Here is a 21,197-nt window from a genome sequence, read left to right on the forward strand (position 1 = left end):
CACAAAAAATCCGGTTACTCAGAGCATTTAATATTTCATTAGTGAAAGTACATATAGCATTTTCCGTTGAAAAACCTTTCTGGAAACCAAACTGACATTTTGTTAAAACTTAATTTTTACAAAGGTGTGAAGCTACTGTACAATACATTACTTTTTCAAGAATTTTGGATAAGGCAGTCAGAAGAGGGATTGGGGGGTAGTTGTTGACATCAGACGTATCCCCTTTTTTATGCAGTGGTTTAACAATGGCATACTTCAGTCTATCTGAGAAAATACCCAGCTTCAGAGAGCTATTACATATGTGGCTAAGAATCCCACTTATCTCTTGGGAACAAGCTTTTATTATCCTGCTGGAAATGCCATCAGTTCCATGTGAGCTTTTATTTTTGAGAGAATTTCAGAAGGAGAGGTGGGTGGAATTTCAATTGTATCAAATGGTGTGGGAAGGCCTCTTCCATTAACTGCCTTGCTTCTTCTAATGAACGTTTAGATCCTGCTTTCTCTACAACATTTAAAAATGATTATTCAAAATGTTTTCGTCTTCTGGCTTGTTGTTTGTGAAGATTTCATTTGCTTTGATCGTAATGCCATCATCCTGTACTCTTGGTTGTCCTGTATCCCTTCTAATAATATTCCAAGTTGTTTTGATTTTGTTATCAGACATGATGCACATGCTTCTGAAACTTTTAATAACTTTTCTTAATGTAGCACAGTAGTTTTTATAATATTTGGCTGTGTCTGGGTCATTATTCTTTCTTATTGTAATATACAGTTCCCTTTTGTGGTTACAAGATATTTTTGTTCCTTTAGTAAGACAAGGTTTTTTGCGTGGTTTCTTATAATTAGATTTAACTACTTTCTTGGGGAAACAGTTTTCAAATTGTCTTACAAGTTTATCATGAAATGAATTATGTTTTAAATTAGCATCGGGTTCCTTGTACACCTCATCCCAGTCTAACTGCTGAAGATTTTCCCTGAAATTTCTAATTTTTGAGTCATTAATTGAACACACAACTTTGGAGGGTACTTTTGAATTACTGAATGGTGCTATGTCATATACTGTAATTAGCTGAGCACCATGATCAGAAAGGCCATTCTCAACAGGACGAGAATTTATATTTTTAAATTTATCTTGGTCTATAAAACTGTTATCTATCAATGTGCTGCTGTCTTTTACTACCCGAGTAGGAAAATTAATGACAGATGTCAAATTGAAAGAACCGAGCAAGACTTCCAGGTCATTCTTCCTATTACAGTCTTTCAATGAATCAACATTGAAGTCCCCACAAATAATAATTTGCTTTTCCCTATCTAACAGACAGCACAACAAGGCATCCAAGTTTTCCAGGAATAAATGAAAGTTTCCTGAAGGGGACCTATATAGTATTACAATTATAAACGAGCCGTCCTGCAGTTTAAGTTGACTGGAACATGCTTATATATGTTGCTCTAGACAAAACTTTTTTGTATCTAAGCTTTTTACACAGTGATAACTTTCGACATATATGGCAACTCCTCCTCTCACCTTATTCTCTCTGCTCATATGTGCAGCTAGTTTATAACCACTGATATTTACCTTTTCCATATCAGACACGATGTGATGCTCAGACAGGCATAGTATATCTATTGCATTATCAGATTCAATGCCATCTAAACAAACCAGGAGCTCATCTACTTTATTCTTCAATCCTGGAATATTTTGCTGAAACATGGTACCATTATTTTTTACTTTACTTTTGTGAGAATCTACTTTTTTCTTTAATCCACCAATATTTTGGTTAAATACGGTAACATTATTATTTACTTTACTGTTGTGAGAATCTTGTAAGTTTTGGACCTCTTTAGCACCTGCCTGCCTGAACTTCTCATTGGACACTGATATTAGTCTAAAAAAGAGGTACAACCATGAGTACTAGTATCCCCCCTTATGGCTTTCGCTAACAACCCTGCCAGTTTACACTTTCCTTTCCTATTGAAGTATGATTATTTAAGCAAACCCTCTGAATATGACTCTAGAAAAGATCCAGATGAAAGAAGCAAGAGAAATGAGGAGAGGCTTGTTATTGAAAGTTTTAAAGACTTGTGTGAAAATGTAGGGAGAATTGCGTGAAGTGACATGTGATGCCATGCTGTAATTAACGATGCTATATGTTTCTATATGATATCAGTGGAAGGCATTCCAAAAGTTCAAGTTAATGTATGGATTGACAATTGTGTAAATACTCAATTGTGTATTGGCCCACGATTTGAAATGGATAGACTTGAAAATAACTCTGTGGTCACAGCTAGAGAAAATTCTACAGACGTACATAATCATTGAAACATGCAGTGAATGTAGTGAGCATGATTGTGTCACAAAAGTAAAAGACTTTATTGCATATCTGGAGCAAACTTTTACCGATGACAATGGAAACAGCACTTGTGTCAGTTTCTTGTGTGAACAAATTATGTTGTGTAGTATGAAAAGAAAAGGTACTTGGCCAATTTGTTGCTATACTCTTCCTTTATATTTGAACACTCTAGTGCAGCATACACTGCTCGTCGTTGACTGTCTTCAGTATCTAACAAATCCAAAGCAAATACAAAAACTTATTGCTTCTTTAAAAATATCAGCAGGAAATAAGTCAAGAAACTGACATTTTTTTTAAGACTGTAGCAGCTAGATTGCCTGAAGAGGAAAAAATATGTATTTCACAGTTGGCTGAAATTCATATTAATCCAAAATTTCAGTTCAAAGGAGGTATTATAACTGGTGTTGCTGAGAACACATTAAGAACTGAAGCTACAACAGTTCAGCTTTTCCAGTGCATGGAGCATGAAAGAAATTGTTTCATTGCATCCAGTGAAAAATGTGTCTGGACGGAAGGTATATGAAAAAACGAACACTTGCAGTTTCGCAACTTGTAATGTCTTGTGGATTTAAAGTCATAATTATAATCTGTGATAACAGTGCTGTAAGAAGAAACTTGTTCATGAAAGTGACAGAAAACTCTGAAAACAGTTATTGCTTCCATTTTTCTTTTGACAGTAAAGATAATGTCTTATACGTCATACTTTCACTAAGCATTTGTTTAAGAACGTGAGAAACAATTAGATAAACTTAGCAGATGCAGAGGTTTTAGAAGCTAAGTTTTAGGATTTGGTGACATTATACAAAACACAATGAAGGGATATCTCCATTATAAAACCAGCTCCAAATCTCAATTACAAAAGTGTATATCTCACTGCCATTGAAAGTCAAAATATAAACTTGGCAGACAATGTTTTTCATGACACAACTGTTACTGCTTTGATGTGGTTTGAAGTGCAGAGCGAGGGTACAGCCAAGTTCGTACAAATAATTACACACTAGTGGAAGGCAGTCAGCGTGAGAAACTATATTCATGGTATTGAAACTTCCTGGCAGATTAAAACTGTGTGCCCGACCGAGACTCGAACTCGGGACCTTTGCCTTACGCGGGCAAGTGCTCTACATATTCATGGTATTGTTTGTAATGATTCTAGGTTATAGTTTTTGGAAAATTTTAAATGTTTTTTTAAGCAGGTGATAGTCATTAAATGTAAAGGGTTCATCACTTTGAAACACACGAAGATTTGTTCCACCTAATAAAGCTTTTCTTTACATAATACAGTTATGTTTTAGTAATTTGAAAAGGCAGTTTTTTCTAACTGGAGAGTTTCAGACTGATAATTTAGAAGCAAGATTTTGATTGTACAGACAACTGTCTAGAGCAAATTCTCACATCTCGTACACTAAATTTTGGAATCTGGAAAAAAATCATGTCAAGAATTTACTTGGTTTGTGGTCTTCATGTCAGGAAGCATTTCTTTCAGCCACCAGATTTAGAATGATGGTTTTACAATGGTCCAGTCTGATTCTGGTGATGTGGATAACTGCATTTTTCTAGTGAACTCAGAATTTGAAAATTCATGTATCACAAAGTAATGAACGAAGATGATATAGCTACTAATAATCCTGCTATTGTTTATGTTTGTGGATATGTAGCACAGAAGGCTTTACAAAAAAAACAGATTTTGTGAAATTTGTGTTGCAGTTGTAAAGTCAAGTGAATGCTATAGCCTTTATTCTGACATTCTCAACAAGGGTGGCATAACTTCTGCCATCCTCAGCAGTTATAAGATGGTGCCATCTGACTTAGGGTATTGTTTGTGTAATTATATCAGATCCCTATGAATCACGTTTTTTTTTTAAAAAAGGAGGTTCTGATTTAATTTTGGAAAGAACTCATTTGTCAAACACCAGTTTCAACTTCTTTCTTCATGATACACGCCTGTGTGGTGATGCTCTAAGTGAGATGTATGATAGTATAGCCAATACAGTTTCCAACACTCTGCTAAACAATTACAACAAACAAATCAATCATGGCATACTGTCAATAAAACTAGCAAATAAAAATACAAGGAATCTTAATGTATTTCAAGGTAAATAAAAATTTAGTTACATGGGGATAATGTTTTATTTGCGCTGGAATCCTGCATACAAGTAATTTCATGTTTTGCTCTTATGTATCTGATTCTGGTTTTTCCCTACTTTTTTCCTATTGAGCTTGCGGATTAAGCAAGTGCGGTGTAAGGAAAGCATAAAGGTTATACTAATTTCAAACCATATTATGTGAAATTTTACCTACCGCAAAGATTTTAAGGGAATTCCTTAAAGGGAAACTACATTTCATTTGGACAAAACGTCTAAACTGCATACAGATTCACCCTGAAATTCTGGCGATATGGGACCAAATGTAGTGTCGCCTTCGGCCGCAGTGAAATGGTGCCAGTAATTTGACGAAGTTCACATAGATGTGGATGATGCTGAATAGGACAAAAGGTCATCGGCATCGACCACAGGCGACAATGTCCAGGCTATAGAGGAACTGATTCGTAACAGTCGCAGATTTTCCAATGCTGAGGACGTTCCCACGGTGGTTCTTGAAAGGCTCCGTGACCATGGAGCGGGTACTGTCGTTGAGGAACTGAACTATCGGTAGAATGTACCGACCGTTATTGACAGTGATTTAGTGTCCATGTTGAAAAATAGTGTCGCGTATCTGTGTCATATCTTAGAGCATCATTCAGTAAAAGGTAAGCTACTTTTTAAAGCCCCCCCCCCCCAAAAAAAAATAAATCATGAAGCATGGGTCAGGAAATGGCTTGTTTGCTGAAAAACAGGTATCAACATGGTCAGTGTGATAACGTCTGGAGCAGCACGGATTCTCAGTGTGGCGACCATTGTTGCGGCTTTGCTTGACGCAGGTAGCAGAGAGAAGTGTGCCGGTACTGGCACGTCCTATGACAACATCATAATAGACATCTCCATGCATGCGAGGATCATTCACACTGCCCTATTGCATTTATAATCTTCGTAGAGCCCAGCACCTGGTGGGATGGTATGTGCTGCCTTTGAGTACACAACATGATCACCTCTGCCTCACATATCCGGATATTTGGATAGCAGCCCTTACATTTACGACGTGTTGAGACCGGTGGCCGTGCCCTACCCTTGAGGTCTCCAATATAACAGCATGTTGCCTGTGTTGCTCTGACGTACCTCGATACAGAGGTTATTCGAGTGTTGCCTGGGTCAGTACATTTTCCAGACATTTCACACACGACAAGCACCTTCTCCAGACCTCTCACACACTAAAAACATGTTGACATCCATTACACTGGTGCACCATTGGCCACCAGCTACTATGACTGACGAACTTTAGCGTAGCTAGATTCATGTTCCATAGATCATTTGAACGATTCTACACTGAAGAACCAAAGAAACAGGTACACCTGCCTAATATCGTGTAGGGCCACCGCGAGCACGCAGAGGTGCCACAACGCGACGTGGCATGGACTCGACTAATGTCTGAAGTAGTGCTGGAGGGAACTGACACCATGGATCCTGCAGGGCTGTCTATAAATCCGTAAAAGTACGAGGGGGTGGAGATCTCATCTGAAGAGCACGTTGCAGGGCATCCCAGATATGCGCTATAATGTTCATATCTGGGAAGTTTTGTGGCCAGCGGAAGTGTTTGAAATCAAAATAGTGTTTATGGAGCCACTCTGTAGCAATTATGGATGTGTGGGGTGTCGCATTATCCTGTTGGAAGTGCCCAAGTCCGTCGGAATGCACAATGGACACGAATGGATGCAGGTGATCAGACAGGATGCTTACGTAAGTGTCACCTAGCAGAGTCGTATCTAAACGTATCAGGGGTCCAATATCACTTGAACTGCACATGCCCCACACCACCACAGAGCCTCCACCAGCTTGAACAGTCCCCTGCTGACATGCAGGGTCCATGGATTCAAGAGGTTGTCTCCATACATGTACACGTCCACCCGCTCGATACAGTTTGAAACAAGACTCTTCCGACCAGGCGACATGTTTCCAGTCATCAACAGCCCAATGTCGATGTCGACGGGTCCAGGCGAGGCGTAAAGCTTTGTGTCGTGCAGTCATCAAGGGTACAAGAGTGGACCTTCGGCTCCGAAAGCCCATATGGATGATGTTTCGTTGAATGGTTTGCACGCTGACACTTGTTGATGTCCCAGAATTGAAATCTGCAGCAATTTGCGGAAGGGTTGCACTTTGTCACGTTGAACGATTCTCTTCAGTTGTCGTTGGTCCCATTCTTACAGGATCTTTTTCTGGTCTCAGCGATATCTGAGTTAATGTTTTACCGGATTCCTGATATTCACAGTACACTTGTGAAATCGTCGTACGGGAAAATTCCCATTTCATCGTTACCTCAGAGCTACTGTGTGCCATCGCTCGTGCACCGACTGTAACACCTGGGTCAAACTCACTTAAATCTTGATAACCTACCATTGTAGCATCAGTAACCGTTCTAACAAATGCGCCAGAAACTTATTGTTTTATATAGGCTTTGTCAACCGCAACGCCATATTCTGCCTATTTACATATCTTTCTATTTGGATATGCATGCCTATACCAGTTTATTTGGCGCTTCAATGTATAATTGAAATGATGTGGATCGAGTCAGTTTACAGCATGTTTCCGTGGTAAGTGTTAACATGAATAAAAACGTTATTAATCTTAGTCGTACTAATGCTACTACACTTTTTTTGCTGGCTGTCAGTTTTTGAGTACAAATTCATCAAAGAAACAAAGGGAGTTGTCCAGGAAAAATGATTTTAAATTAGATTTAAAACTTGCTTCACTACCTGCCGGACATTATAATTTACTGGGCAAATCACAAAATTTTTTTGCGCCTCTGACAGTTTTAACAATGGACAATAAAGGTTATTTTTCACTCTGGTGTTGTAGGTATGGACATCACCATTCTGCTCAAATGGTGATGGCGCACTTAAAAGACTAGCTCCTCAGAGGGGTACGTACATGACGTCTGTGGGTGAACAGAGCGTATTATTCTTATTACTCGCTTTTGTGCAATCCATACTTTGTAAGTGAGGAGTTGGCCCAGAAAATCGTTCTATAATACGTTCTTCACTGAAAATATGGAAAATATATCAATAGGCTGATATGTTTGCTTCCTAGATTAGCAACTACACGAAGAGCCAAAAGTATCTGAACTGAATTGTTTGAGAAGCTCAGTACTATGCTTCTTCCAGTTCAAGATTTCATCAGTATGTACACCCAAAAATTTGGAGTTTTCTACCCTATTTGCTGACTTATGCTCACGTGCTACATCACTTGTTGGTTTGACTCTGTTTGTTCTACCGAAGTGAATTTAATGTTTTTTCTTTTCAAAATTTAGGGAGAGACCATTTTAGGAGAGGTGCTTAATAATTCTTTGCGAAATATCATTTACCAACACTTCTGTTGCTTTCTCTATAATACACTTTATTATATCACTAGTATTGTCTGTAAAAAGTACCAATTTTGCTTGTTGAATGTTAAGTGGAAGGTCATTCTCATACATAAGGAATAGGAGAGGTCTCAAAATTGAACCATGTGGATTCCCTTTGCGGTTTTTCTCCAGTTACTAAAATTTTCTACCTTTCCGATATTCTGTGAATTATGGAGTACAACCTCTTGTATTCTCTTCGTCAAGTATGATTCATATCAGCTGTGAGTAAAGCCATCAGTTCCATAAAACTTGAGCTTTTCTAGGACAGAGCACAAAAAATACCAGCTGACGATATATTATTATTTAAGGCTTGTACTATCTAATGAGTGAAGGTATAAACAGTGACATGCTAAGTAAGTTGTTTCCGCTTAAGTGTGGGAGTTCAAGCAGCATGGAATGACGCACACGTAACTGTTTTCCAATCTCTTTTCGACTCTATGTCCAGCTGTGTTAGAGTCTACGCGGCTACCAGAGGTGACAACTCTACATATTAAATTTTGCAATCTTTATGCCCCAAATCACGTACAAATTAAGTCAAATATTGTTCCTGTTATACTGTACACGTTCGGTAAATTGAATTTCGTTATTTGCTATACGTCAAGGTGTTGTAGTTTTAACGGCCAAGAGCCATGTATTTCGCAGTGGCTCTGGTTTTTGTGGCAAGCAAGTGGCAGACGTCCAGTATTCTTGAAGCGAATTCTCTCTGCGCGTCTGCGTACTGGAATAACGACCGGCCGTTAATAAGCAAGCGTGTGTTGCGCAGGAAATTGAGTGTCGGTTTCTTGGAGGTTCGCAGAAGCACGACTGCAGTTCGTTCCCCCAAACGCCACGAGTCTGCGAGCAGAACTGGCGTATCTTCTCAGGAAATGGAACCAAGCGGCGAGAGTATTTGCGTCGACATTCGCTGCTTCGTATTCATCGTGCCTTCGGCAGGCATTAACATGCCAAACACGCTGTAACGGAGTGGCATATTTTATCTGTTGCACAGTGTGCTTCCCACCACGCACAGAGTAAATTTTCCTGATGTAGAGGAGCTATACCCCTTCACTGATACGTACGATGTGGCGTCCAAAAATACCCGAGATAAGTTATTGTTGTGGTCTTTAGTGTGAAGACAGGTTTGATGCAGCTCTCCATGCCATCTATCCTATGCAAGCCTCTTCATCTCTAAATAACTAAGGCAACCTACATCATTACGTGCTTACTGTATTCATCTCTTGGTGTCCCTCTACGATTTTTACCATCCACACTTTCCTCCAGAACTAAACTGGTGATCCATCGATGTCTCTGAGTGTTTCCTATCAACCGATCGCTTCTTCTAGTCAAGTTGTGCCACAAACTTCTTGTCCCTCCGATCCTATTCACTGCCTCCTCATTACTTACTTGATCTATCCATCTAGTGCCGGCCGAAGTGGCCGTGCGGTTAAAGGCGCTGCAGTCTGGAACCGCAAGACCGCTACGGTCGCAGGTTCGAATCCTGCCTCGGGCATGGATGTTTGTGATGTCCTTAGGTTCGTTAGGTTTAAGTAGTTCTAAGTTCTAGGAGACTAATGACCTCAGCAGTTGAGTCCCATAGTGCTCAGAGCCATTTGAACCATTATCCATCTAATCTTCTGTGCACGGTGGGAAGCACTCTCACAACATATAAAATATGCCCTAGGTTACAGCGTGTTCGGCGTGTAAATGCCTACCGAAGGCACTATGAATGCGAAGCAACGAATGTGCAACACAAATACTCCCACGATTTGGTTCCCGAGAGGCAGTAATTAAAACTGTTACGTCTTAAGTAGATCTTATTCTTGTGCATCATATCCAAAGTTGTCCTACTGAAAGGGAATTCACCCTACCGCAACGTTTCTGTCAATTTTGAAACACATGTAGGAAGTCTGTCTTTGCTAGAGTGCTTATTACCCTCCACTATTCCGCTTGAATTTCTTCCATTTCAATTAGACTTCTCTCCTGCAACACCATTTCCAAATGTAAGGTTTTCAAATGTTTTCTGGCATTGTAAATAATTCACCTTTACCCTGCTCGAACAAAGATGAATGAGCGCACTGCACGAGTAGTAAATAAGATCCATAATTCTGTGTTTAAGTTGTCTGTGGTTCGTTTGCTCGCCGGTCTGTTGTGCAGCACTGGGGCTTTCTTATTTGAGGCATAGCAGCGAGCAGTTGAGTCTTTTAGAGAATGTAACGCTACGAATATGGGGGTGAGTTAATCATCCACCTAGACCTAGTACTGAAGAGAGATGAATTGGTTGTACGGCTGGAAACCAGCGTACACAGGTCTCTGGGCACGCCGGAGCAGTCCCGGTTTCCGGCTGGGTAACCAGTATGGGCGAATACAGGTACAAAGATTAGCAGTGTCACTGGAAACGGGTAAGCCCGTTTAGGGAACTAGGGATACTAACTACTGCTTCCCAATATACTTATTCTTTAATGAACTTTGTCATTAAAGTATATCACTTTTTCAAACCAACAGCTCAATTCATGGAATAAATACTAGAAATACGAATAATCTTCACAAGGATTTAAAATCACTTACTCTTGTACAAAAAGGTGTGCATTATTCAGGAACACACATTTTCAATAACTTGCCAACAGCCGTAAAAAGCTTAACAACCAATGAAATTCAGTAGAACCAATTGATTTGTGCGTGTGTAATATATAGAAGTACAATCTAACTTTTGCACCATTTCAGTGCAGTAATGTGTTCATTGTAAATAAGAATTATAGTAGTTCTATTACATGTTTATTACATTATAAATAAAAAAACGTTTTGATTTTAAATTCAGTGCATTAGTGTTTTTAAAATGAATCTTTCATATAGTGTTTCATTTAAAAAATGACGATCATTCCACTTGGGACCTGTGGAATGGTACATTAGCTTATTTGTTTGAGTTGTAAATATTTGTCATGTATTATTGTTTTTCTGATATGTTCTACATCCTGGAGGACCTCCTCACTACGGATCAATTGGAATGAAAGTAAATCTAATCTAAATCCCGTCGCTTGGAATTTGGACGACTGTCGCTCGCATTGTCTTTGTGCAAGAGACAACCTCCAAGAAATGTCAGAGTGTCAGACGAGCTGAAAGATAGCTTCTTACGGCTCTCTGAGGCTCTATAATAATTTACAACCAAATAGTAATGCAAATACATCGGCCATCCCAGAAAAATTAGGTTCATCCAGTGACACAACAATATTTCAAAATCTTTAAAACTACAGAAGTTAATATTTCACAGTGAATAAACATTTACACAATGAACCTCTAAATCAACAACTTTTAAATCCTTCTTGTGATTTCAGCATACGATATCTCAGATGATAGAATTACACTATAGCTGTTATCCCTGAAAGCTACGTACGTATCTGTACATATTTTATTTACTGATTTACGATTTCTTTTATACCTTTTTCATTATACAAATTTTTGTCAGAACATGGTATTTCCTACATTTACAGATCAAATGAACACAGCATCAACTGCTCACAATGTCATACTTGTGTAGTTATTTAATGAACAGTTTACTATTTTGGCAGTTACGTTTATTTAAATGATGACTGCAGATGCTATTAAAAATCTGTGCTTATGTAAAATTGGTCTGTCGCATGTGTTAACGGACGCCACAACTGGAAAGAGAACCAAAAGACGCGCCTGTCAAGAATGTACAAATAATTGTTTAAATAATATTTAACGACAATCATTTATTGTGAGCACACTTGTGCAGGAATGCTGGCTTATTTATTTATGAACCAACTATGCTTACAAGTATTGTGAATAATCTGATGGTAACCGAATTTTTATGATATCTCTTTATTTAAATATTGTTGTAAGATACTGATTTAGTCTGGAAGTGGTCATGTTGAGTCAAGTCATGTCTGCAGAGATTAAGCAATGTGGCTTCCAAAATTTTCTCTTTGTAGCAGTTTGCACTTGTCTCGTGATCGGGAGTGTTGACGTGATACAATGTATCTAATGAGAAATTTTATATTACTGACATAACACTGCCTTTCAAAATGACGAAAAGTCGAAATGCATAAGGTTGCTGAGAAAATAAAGAGTGTGGTCAAGACTTAAGAAAGGTTATCAAAAGTGCTTCCAAATGGCCGCGTCGTCTCACCGCGTCTTCATCCAAATTGCAGCTTCTAGAAATGTATGAGAATACCTACACCTCATACATTATTACTGTTCTCCACGTTCTGCTGGGTGCAAACATTTGATAGACTAAACGTACGCCATTCAGATACGTGCGCTCTCTTACCTGTGAATCCTTTGATGTCAGCAAAGAGGATGCTCACGTCTTCATATCGATGGATGTAGATCTTATGGAACTGATTTGGCACGAAAGACCCTTTCTCCTCTTCTTTGGAGATGTCTCTGATCATCTCCTTCGCTACGAAATCCGGTAGCACTGAAAAAGTTTAAAAACAATGCTCAGCATAAATATATTATTATTGACAACAGGTGTGCGAAATAAGATTTTATTCTCAACCATTATATCTATCTGTTACGAAATTGCACTGGAAAAGAGATAATTGTGTACAATTTTGATCATAAAACAAGTTAGCGGAATTAAAATGGTAAAAGAAATGTCATTTATTCATCTGTACAGCTGACGGCTCGTAGATGATATTATGTGTTTGGAGGCAAATATTATTTCAGTATTGGTTAAAAAGTAGCAATAAAAGTGCCTAAAGCATGTGTCTTTTTGTCGATGAAGGTATAGCAAACTTCCAATAGTGACATAAGGAAGCATGTACAAGTATTTATTATAACTTACGGAATACAAAAATTTATCTTGAATACCGTTTGAATTGTAATGACACGCCTTCCCCAGCTTCGAACTAAAGTATTCCATCCACAAACCAAGTTTATTTTATGTGCTAGTCCAAGAATACAACATAGGTATCGATAAGTGTTGGTATATTTGTCTTTTATTCAATAGCTTAGGATGATCATTATATTCGAAATGGCACCCATCAGATTCACTTTCATATGTAACGTGAAATGTAAGATTGAGGTAGTGGCATATGGGAGTGATGCCATTTTGTTTATACTGGGATTGTGTGGAAATGCGCTTTTGAAATATTACGACCGCATCTGTATGAAGGCACTATATGAACATGGAATTCTGAAAACATTACTGTTAACGAAAACGGCTAGTAAAAAGTCTAATTCCGGTGGTATACGAAACTTATATTGCTAGATTTAAACCCTTATAGCTTTACAGAAGCTAAAGTGTTTACATATAAGCAGTCCACAAATTCATATCTCCTTGGATGGATACAGAGGTATGTATTTGAGCTGGCGATAGGGAAGGAAAGAAAGTGGGAACATTGGAACATGGCGAGATTCTTAGTGTGACGATGCACCGACAGGTTGAATTTCTGTTAGCGCACCGAAAGTGAGATAATCACACAGCATTTTTGAGCCTGATGTAATATACCACTCACGTCTTTTCAAGACCTGCCTTAAACAGACGAATGTTATGAAATTTAATAGAAAACATAAGAACTCGTTGAAAAGTTTTATAAAACAAATGAAATAAAAACAAAAAAAAAATACTTAATTCCCCTAAGAGAAATGTATGGGCCGCACTCCACCCTCGCCGACGTATAAAGCTGTCGCAAATTGCGGGCTTCTTTTGTAATCGATCGAAACAGACATATACGAGTATGTCTTTGCATCTGTATCGATAAGCACTAGCTGCGCACAGAGACTGCAATAAGTGTCTTCTCCGGATCTAATCGTATTGGCAGAAACAAGGTCTCATAATCTGTGATGATAGAAAAAGAAAGCAGGTCGAATCATATCTCCAACAGTTTCCACCTTTGTTATCTTCCAATCAAATTGAGGAACACAAACAGAGGACAATTATTGCCCCAAGAGTCTGTGAATGAATGCGTTGACAGCGTCATAGTTAAATTTTCGTGGAATACGATCAGATATAATCAGTGATTTTGTGCCAGTATAGGCCCGATATTTTCTGAAGTTTGTTGGAAATCGATTGTTGTAATTGCTTGTATACGGCGCTCAACATGATGGTTATCACCGCCCTTAGAAATTCATTATGAGACAGATGTAATTAAAATTTGTAAAGTACACTAAAAGCTAGATCAGATCACATTTGCTTTTCTCCACTCTTTATCAAATTATCACACTTAGTCGTACTTCAGTGCACAAAAGCGACAACTGTTATTACTTTCGGTGACTTAGGTCTCTTATTGAAATACGACTGTCAAATAAAAAAGACACGACACAGCGGGTCCCGAAATGGTGTTTATCTGATCACTTATAGAGTAACTGGAAAAGCCATACATCCTTTGCATACACTAAAATCTCTTGCATTTAGTTTACGTAGAAGGTTACACACAGTACAAAATCATGAACCCTGTGCCTTAGCCTTCTCATGGTAATTTAAAACTGAGGTCAGGTCTGTTAATAAACTGTCTTCTACTCTGCTGACATAATACAAAATATACTCGGTTAAAATGTGACGAACTGTAACCAGTACACTACAAGTATCACAACGTTTAGCTAGCCGAAAGGAGATGCACCACGGCCTTATAGTCCCTTTTTTTATGTCTCAACTTGTCATCAATCGCGTTTAGCGACTCTTCCTCCGAAGGACGTACTATTGACCTTCACAGCAATGACATTATATCATGCAGAGGGACAGCACGCTGACTAGGGTGCATGCGTGTCGGCTACCTCATTCCAGCATGTCCCGGTACTCGAACTGAATGACGCTTCCTTACCCTGTCTACACAACTGGAGAAGGGCGCCCTGGACATTCTGGACTGTTTTATCCGCTGGGTACACATGCTAGACAGCCTGCAAAGAACTGACGGAATCGGTGCAGTTCAAGAATGTCAGCCCCAGTTCACGTCTAATCTAAGAATCGCACAGTGTTCGGCATGAAACACATTACACTCACTGGGAAGACGCATTGTGTTGATGATCGACCAGAACATGCTACATTATCAACTTTTATTGTCCCGAAAGCTTATGAAACGTTAAAGATTTTCTAACGGTATCCATTTTATATATCAGCATCTACATCAGGGTTTGGACCTTTTGGTCCATTCCATCTTTTTCAAAATTTGTCAGTCCATCTCTAGATTGGTATTCCTAAGGCTGTTTTGCCCCTTTGTTCACACCATTTTACTGATTTAGTGTTTCTTACGTCTGGCGTTATGTGTTCTTTTCATCTTAATTGTAACAGTTTTATTATATCCGTTATGATTTGCGTACTCATTTCAGCTCTAATGTCGTCTTTTTTTTCTTTTTTTTGAACAAAATATGTCCAACAGGTATTTGAGGAAGTTCGTTTCACAAGTTTCTACTCTCTTTTTATTTCACGTTTTAAAGGTCCAGATTTCACATCCATAGAGCAGTGCAGAATTTCAGTAGAGTATCTCTGAGGTCTTTCTTTTCCAAAGTTCTGCGTTTTACTCCACAGAAATAGTTGAACAGGTCTGACTTATTTTGCATTGCATTATTTTCCCCATACGTAATACCCCACTCTAAATATTTTCATATATTTACTTTCCCTATGTTATGTTTATCAATTTCGATCACAAATAAAAAGTCTTGGCTTCTGGTGCAAGACACCAGAGTATTCAGAGGTCCAGATGTGTCTGCAAACACTTTCTTGTCACTCTCAGAAATGAAACTACTTAAAAGAGGGAAGGTAGCTTCTAAACAGAAACAAAATAAAACTGAAACAACATTTAGAGTACATTTACTCCAAGAAGAGAGCATCCGCTTACTGTGCCAGAAAAGGCTTGAAGATTACATAAGTTTACATTTAAAATTGGATAACATAATAAAGGAAGCACAAACTAACGAAGCAACAGAAGCACCTGGCACAAAACAGACAAGTTTTTTCAAAAGGCGTCTGCAGTACTGGGATGATTAAATAGTTAGTCTAATTGAAGACGAGAAATAGACCGACTTAAAAATTTTAAATTCCCCAGGTGACCATGTCTGATATTAGGTTATAAAAGAAAATCGGCTCTAGTAAACAGAAGTCAGGCAATTAATACACTATAATCGGGAAACAATATCACAGATATTGAACACAGTGTAAGAGGAAGACAACACAAAGCATACAACATAACGAAGCATTTAAACGAATAAGATAAGGACAACCTAGAAATAAACACAGTATCTAAAACCTAGAAATAAACAAAAATTTGAAACTAATTGGTTGTAAAATACTACAAACACTCTGGGCAGTTGTGCAATACATCACATTAGATCTGACTGAAGCAGATAGTAATGGGGACATAATAACGATGGAGAAACTACAGGATGCAAAAACTTATAGCAAGAACAGGAAGACTCCAGGACGAGATAAAATCAATTTAGAACTGATAAAATATATATAAAATATAGCAAAAAATAAGAACTCTAGATTTTAAGGTCAAGTGCTCACAAAGTGGTTGTAGTCCAGATACGCCCAGTTTATAAGTAAGTAAATAGACAGGAATGTTAGAACTACAGCGGTATTAAGCGGCTAATTGTATGTTACAAATTGTATGCTAGAATTTTAATAAAATGACTATCGGCAATCGCTGAAACTACACTATCAGTTGCCCAACATGTTTTGCGCAATAGAATCACGCTTAGATTGTATCTTGACTGTGACACAACAAATAGAAAAACACAGTGAATTCAATATACCAACTTTTCTTGCCTTCATTGACTACGAAAAGGCGTTTGCTAAAGTAAATTGAAACAAGCTGTGAGAAATTTTAAGAAACAGGGACTCATCTCATCTGGTAAGAGCTGTACAGGGTTTATATAGGAATAAAGCAGTAAAAATAAAAAGAAAAATAGAGGGCAGCAAACATAGCATGGCTGAAATAAAGCAAGGAGCTATACAAGGGTGTTCCCTTTCAACTACTCTTTTTAGTATAAATGTCGACGATGTAAGTAAAATATGCGTAGAGACAATAAAACATTTCAGCATCAACAGCGTGGATATTAGTACATCGCTTTTTTGCTAACGGCTAAGTAATTAGTGTGAAAATGACCGTCAATAATCTGTTTTAAATTCAAGTAAAATAGCCAGTCAATACAACCTGAACATCTTCTTCACGAAGACAACATCAATGGCTTTTTTAGGACACCAGCACATGCGAGTTAATATCCATCGCATAAACTTACGCCTTAACGTATCAATCACCCATGTCAACATTTTGGTTAAAAATAATTTAATATGTGCATTACTCCATTTTACAGTGAAACATATTTTCACACGCTTATTCCACGACGTACGTCTGCTACAAAATAATCGCAATACTAGAAGCTTAAATCTAATGCTCTGTCTGCATCGTTTCCAAACGGGATCAATGGGAGAGCGTGGAACGTTTTTAAGGGGGGCTGCGAGATTCATAGTATGATGAGAGCGCAAAAGGAATTGAATACAATATCCAATGGTAGCCATCCTTATCAGATGCTATACTGAATTTGCGTTTGATTTATCACCTCTTCTAATTCTAGAATCTTTGCAAAACGACTGATACTGGTATACTGTCACTGGGCTCGAGAAACAGCTGGAATCACTAAAACCGAATAAGGTGTGAGGATCAGGTGGAACCTGTGTCAGATTCTATATGGAATTCGGTGTTACCACATCCGTTAACCGCACCACAGATTCCCGAAAAAAAAAGAAGAGTCCAGTGGTTGGAAGGAAGCACAGGTCCCATCCGTCTACTAGGAAAATAGCTCACAAAACCACTGTCCAACATCTTTGGCATCAATCTGTGGTAGAATCTTAGAAGTACTGTGAGTTCATGATGTGTCTGAAAGAGAAAGACATCTTGCATGCAAGCAGCTTGGTTACTGAAAATATCACTCTAGAGAAATCCAATTCGCTCTTTTCTCACATTGCCTCCTGAGAGCCATGGAATGAAGCCAAACATGTAAATGCAGTGTCACTTTAGGCAAGAAGTCTCTCAGGAGATGGTAACACACTTTTCCTGGTAACCAGTATGCATTGAGGTGACAAAAGACTAGGTTTACTTTCTAAAATTGTGTCGAACTTCGAACCTCCTATTGCCATGCGTACTGCAGCAACTAGACGTGGTGTGGACTTAACAAGTCGTTGGAAGTCCCCTGAAGACATATTGTCCATGCTGCCTCTATAGCCGTCCACAATTGGAAAAGTGTTGGTAGTGCAGGATTTTGTGCACAAACGGACCTCTCGATTATGTCCCACAAATGATCGATGGAATTCATGTTGGGTGATCTGGGTAGCCAAATCAGTCTTTCGAATAGTACAGAATGTTCTCCAAACCAATCGCAAACAATTGTGGCCGATGACATGGCTCATTGTCGTCCACAAAAATTCCGTCCATGAATGGCTGCAAATGGTGTCCAGTCAATGATCGGTGCAGTTGGACCATAGGACTCAGCCCATGCCATGTAAACAGAGCCCATACCATTTGGGGCCACTATCAGATTGCTCAATACCTTGTTGACAACTTTGGTCCATGGTATCGTGGGATCTGCGTCGCGCTCGAGCCCTATCATCAGCTCATACCACCTAAAATCAGGACTCATGTGACCAGGTCACGGTTTTCCAGTCGCCTTTGGTCCAACTGATACGGTCACGAGCCCAGGAGAGGCGCTGCAGGTGATGTGCTGTTAACAAAGGCACTCGCGTTTGGTGCCCCAGCCCACTGATGCCAATTTTCACAGCTTTTCCTAACGGAAGCGTTCGCCATACGTCCCAAACTTATTTCTGCGGTTATTTCAAGCAGTGTTGCCTGTCTCTTTGCAATGACAACTGTGCTCAAACGCCGCTGCTCTCGGTTGCCCTGTGAAGGCCGTCCTCCACTGCGATGTCCATAGTGAGAGGCAAGGCCTGAAATGTGGTATTCTCGGCACGTTCGACACTGTGGATCTCGGAATATTGAGTTCCCTAACGATTTTAGAAATTTAATGTCCGATGCGCCTAGCTCCAACTACCATTCCGCGTTAAAAGTCCGTTATCTCCCGTCATGCGGCCATAATGACGGCGGGTATCTTTACACGTGAATCACCTGATTATAAATCAGAGCTCCGCTAGTGCACTGCGCTTTTATACCTTGTGAACACAATACTACCGCCATCTGTGTATGTTCATATCGCTACCCCTTGCCATTTTTCATCTCAGTGTAAATGTTTTTATCACCCCATTAACATGTTCCGGGATTATCCCCTCATCAGAACTGTGATATAAAACATACAGTGCCAGACAAAATATTAAAAGACATACATTGCACAAAGCAGTGAATCTGACAGGAACGTTTGGTCCACAAGTCACAGATCTGATGATAAGCTTATCCCAAAACGCGAAATGAGATGACAAATGAAACATTACATTGGTTACTACGACAAAGGTATTGCCGTATGTGGTATTTCTTGACTTCCAAGAAGCTTTTGACTATCACGCCAACGCTTTTTAACGAAACTACTATCAAGTCAGATATCAAACAAAATTTGTGACTGTATTGTGAATTTATCGGTAAAGAAAACGCGCCCATGTCATCTTAGATGGAGGCTCATCGACAAATAAAGAATTAACTTCAGGTGTGCCCCAGGAAGCCTGTTGTGGTCCTTGCCGCTCTTACTGTACACTGATGACTTGGCAGACATTATTAATGGAAGCCTCAGACTTTTTGCAGGTGTGCAGACGAAACACAGCCTATAAAACTGCACAATTATTCAGTCAGATTTTGGTAACATTTCGATGTGATGTAATGACTGGAAATATACTTCAGACATTCAGGAAATTAAAACTGTGCACGTCACAAAATGCATAAATGTAGCATATCAGTCTCAGAGTTTCGGGTCAATTCACTCGCTCAGATATCTGTGTGTAGAAAACCTGTGGGGGTATGAAATGGAATGAGCCCATGGGCTCAGCCGCAGGTAGCGCAGTTGTTAGGATACAAAGTAAATGCAACCAATTTATGAAGGAGATTGCTTACAAAACATTGGTGCGAACCATCCTAGAAAGTTTCTCAAGTATGTGGGACTCATACCACATACCAGTGCAGAGTGTTGTGCCTAGAGGATAGTTGTACCCAGAAACACATGATGATTTTTAGATGCTTCAGTTACAGAATTTCATTGGGAGTAAAATACTGTATATTTTTAGTACTATTTATGTAACGTGTGAACTGTTAAGCTGTACCTGGTCGGTCATGAACTACCCTGTAGCTTGAAGCAAAAGAAGGTCTTCTACCACGGTACATGTGATACTTGAAAATGAATTGAATTTCTTCAATATCTTAACAATTTTGTCTTTCTTGAAAATGGAAATCTGTGTTGCAGGTCTAATCGTGGCAGTACGTGGGAGCGAGCTCTCGATGCAGAAAAGAGGTAGAGATATTCGTCGCAATTTTACAGGAGCGGAGCCGCCACCAGCGCAGACGTTGACACCATCCGTGACCGCATTACGTAGTTAGTGACCAATCAGAAGCCGTCTGTAGGGTATATAAGACCATCACAAGGGGTTTTAACAGTCAGTTGCTCCTGACAAAGACGACGATAACACGTCGGAAGCTCATGGTTTTAGCCTGAACTGACGCGGCAAGAAGTCCGAGAATGTTTTATACAACAAAATTTGCGTTAGTTTCCAGTAGTTCCCGTTTCAATATGTATTTAACCTGTAACTAGTTTCTGAGTTACTTCTATTCAGTTTGAAATTACTTACTGATTATTGCTGTGTAGTACAATAGTAATGTAAGAGATAGCCAACTGGATAAATATTTTCCTAGGTACATGACCATGTTATACCTTGGAATATGTTTTCTCATTTGGAGAACCCTTAATTTTCCAAAGTGCTTTTCGTAATTTTGGAAAAAGAGTGCAGTACACAAAAAATGAATACCATCACATAATAATAATAAAAAAATGGCCAGGTGCGATTGGACTCGCACACTGAGGGATCTGTACAAACTTAATTATGTATACAAACGATTCATCCATTCCGGAAGGCTATTGGTATTTGGCTCTTATCGACATTTCTACTGGCAAGGTAGCGGTGCAAGGAATTCCAAGACTTTCGAGAATGTCTAAATTTCAAGTTTGAAATCGATAACAAATGCCAAAATAAATATTTTTTTTCATGTGATGTAATTATAAATTAACAATTTTCTGATATTTTTCCTTTACTTGTACTGCGAAACCTTTCTCCTTGCCAAATTTAATGACTGTGCGTCAAGGGGAAACGCCCTATAGGTTTTAATGAGTGAGTTTGCGAGTACCAAAATATGTGTCATAAATGGCCATGTCTTTTGACTGCACTGTTGTAGAAGTTTCACTTTTTTTTTACTTCGCCAAGGGACCGCAGAG

The 21,197-nt window shown here is 38.9% G+C and overlaps 1 protein-coding gene across 2 annotated transcripts in view; it reads right to left on the minus strand.

Moving 5' to 3' along the window:
- Positions 1-21,197, minus strand: part of LOC124595519 (adenylyl cyclase 78C-like) — a 736,208-nt gene that overhangs the window by 152,314 nt on the left and 562,697 nt on the right. For both annotated transcript variants that reach the window (XM_047134287.1, XM_047134286.1), the window contains exon 6: positions 12,106-12,255. In XM_047134287.1, the coding sequence (XP_046990243.1) occupies positions 12,106-12,255 (150 nt within the window). The remainder of the gene's footprint in view (positions 1-12,105; positions 12,256-21,197) is intronic.

Source organism: Schistocerca americana, chromosome 2, assembly GCF_021461395.2.
Source record: "Schistocerca americana isolate TAMUIC-IGC-003095 chromosome 2, iqSchAmer2.1, whole genome shotgun sequence".
Taxonomy (NCBI): domain Eukaryota; kingdom Metazoa; phylum Arthropoda; class Insecta; order Orthoptera; family Acrididae; genus Schistocerca; species Schistocerca americana.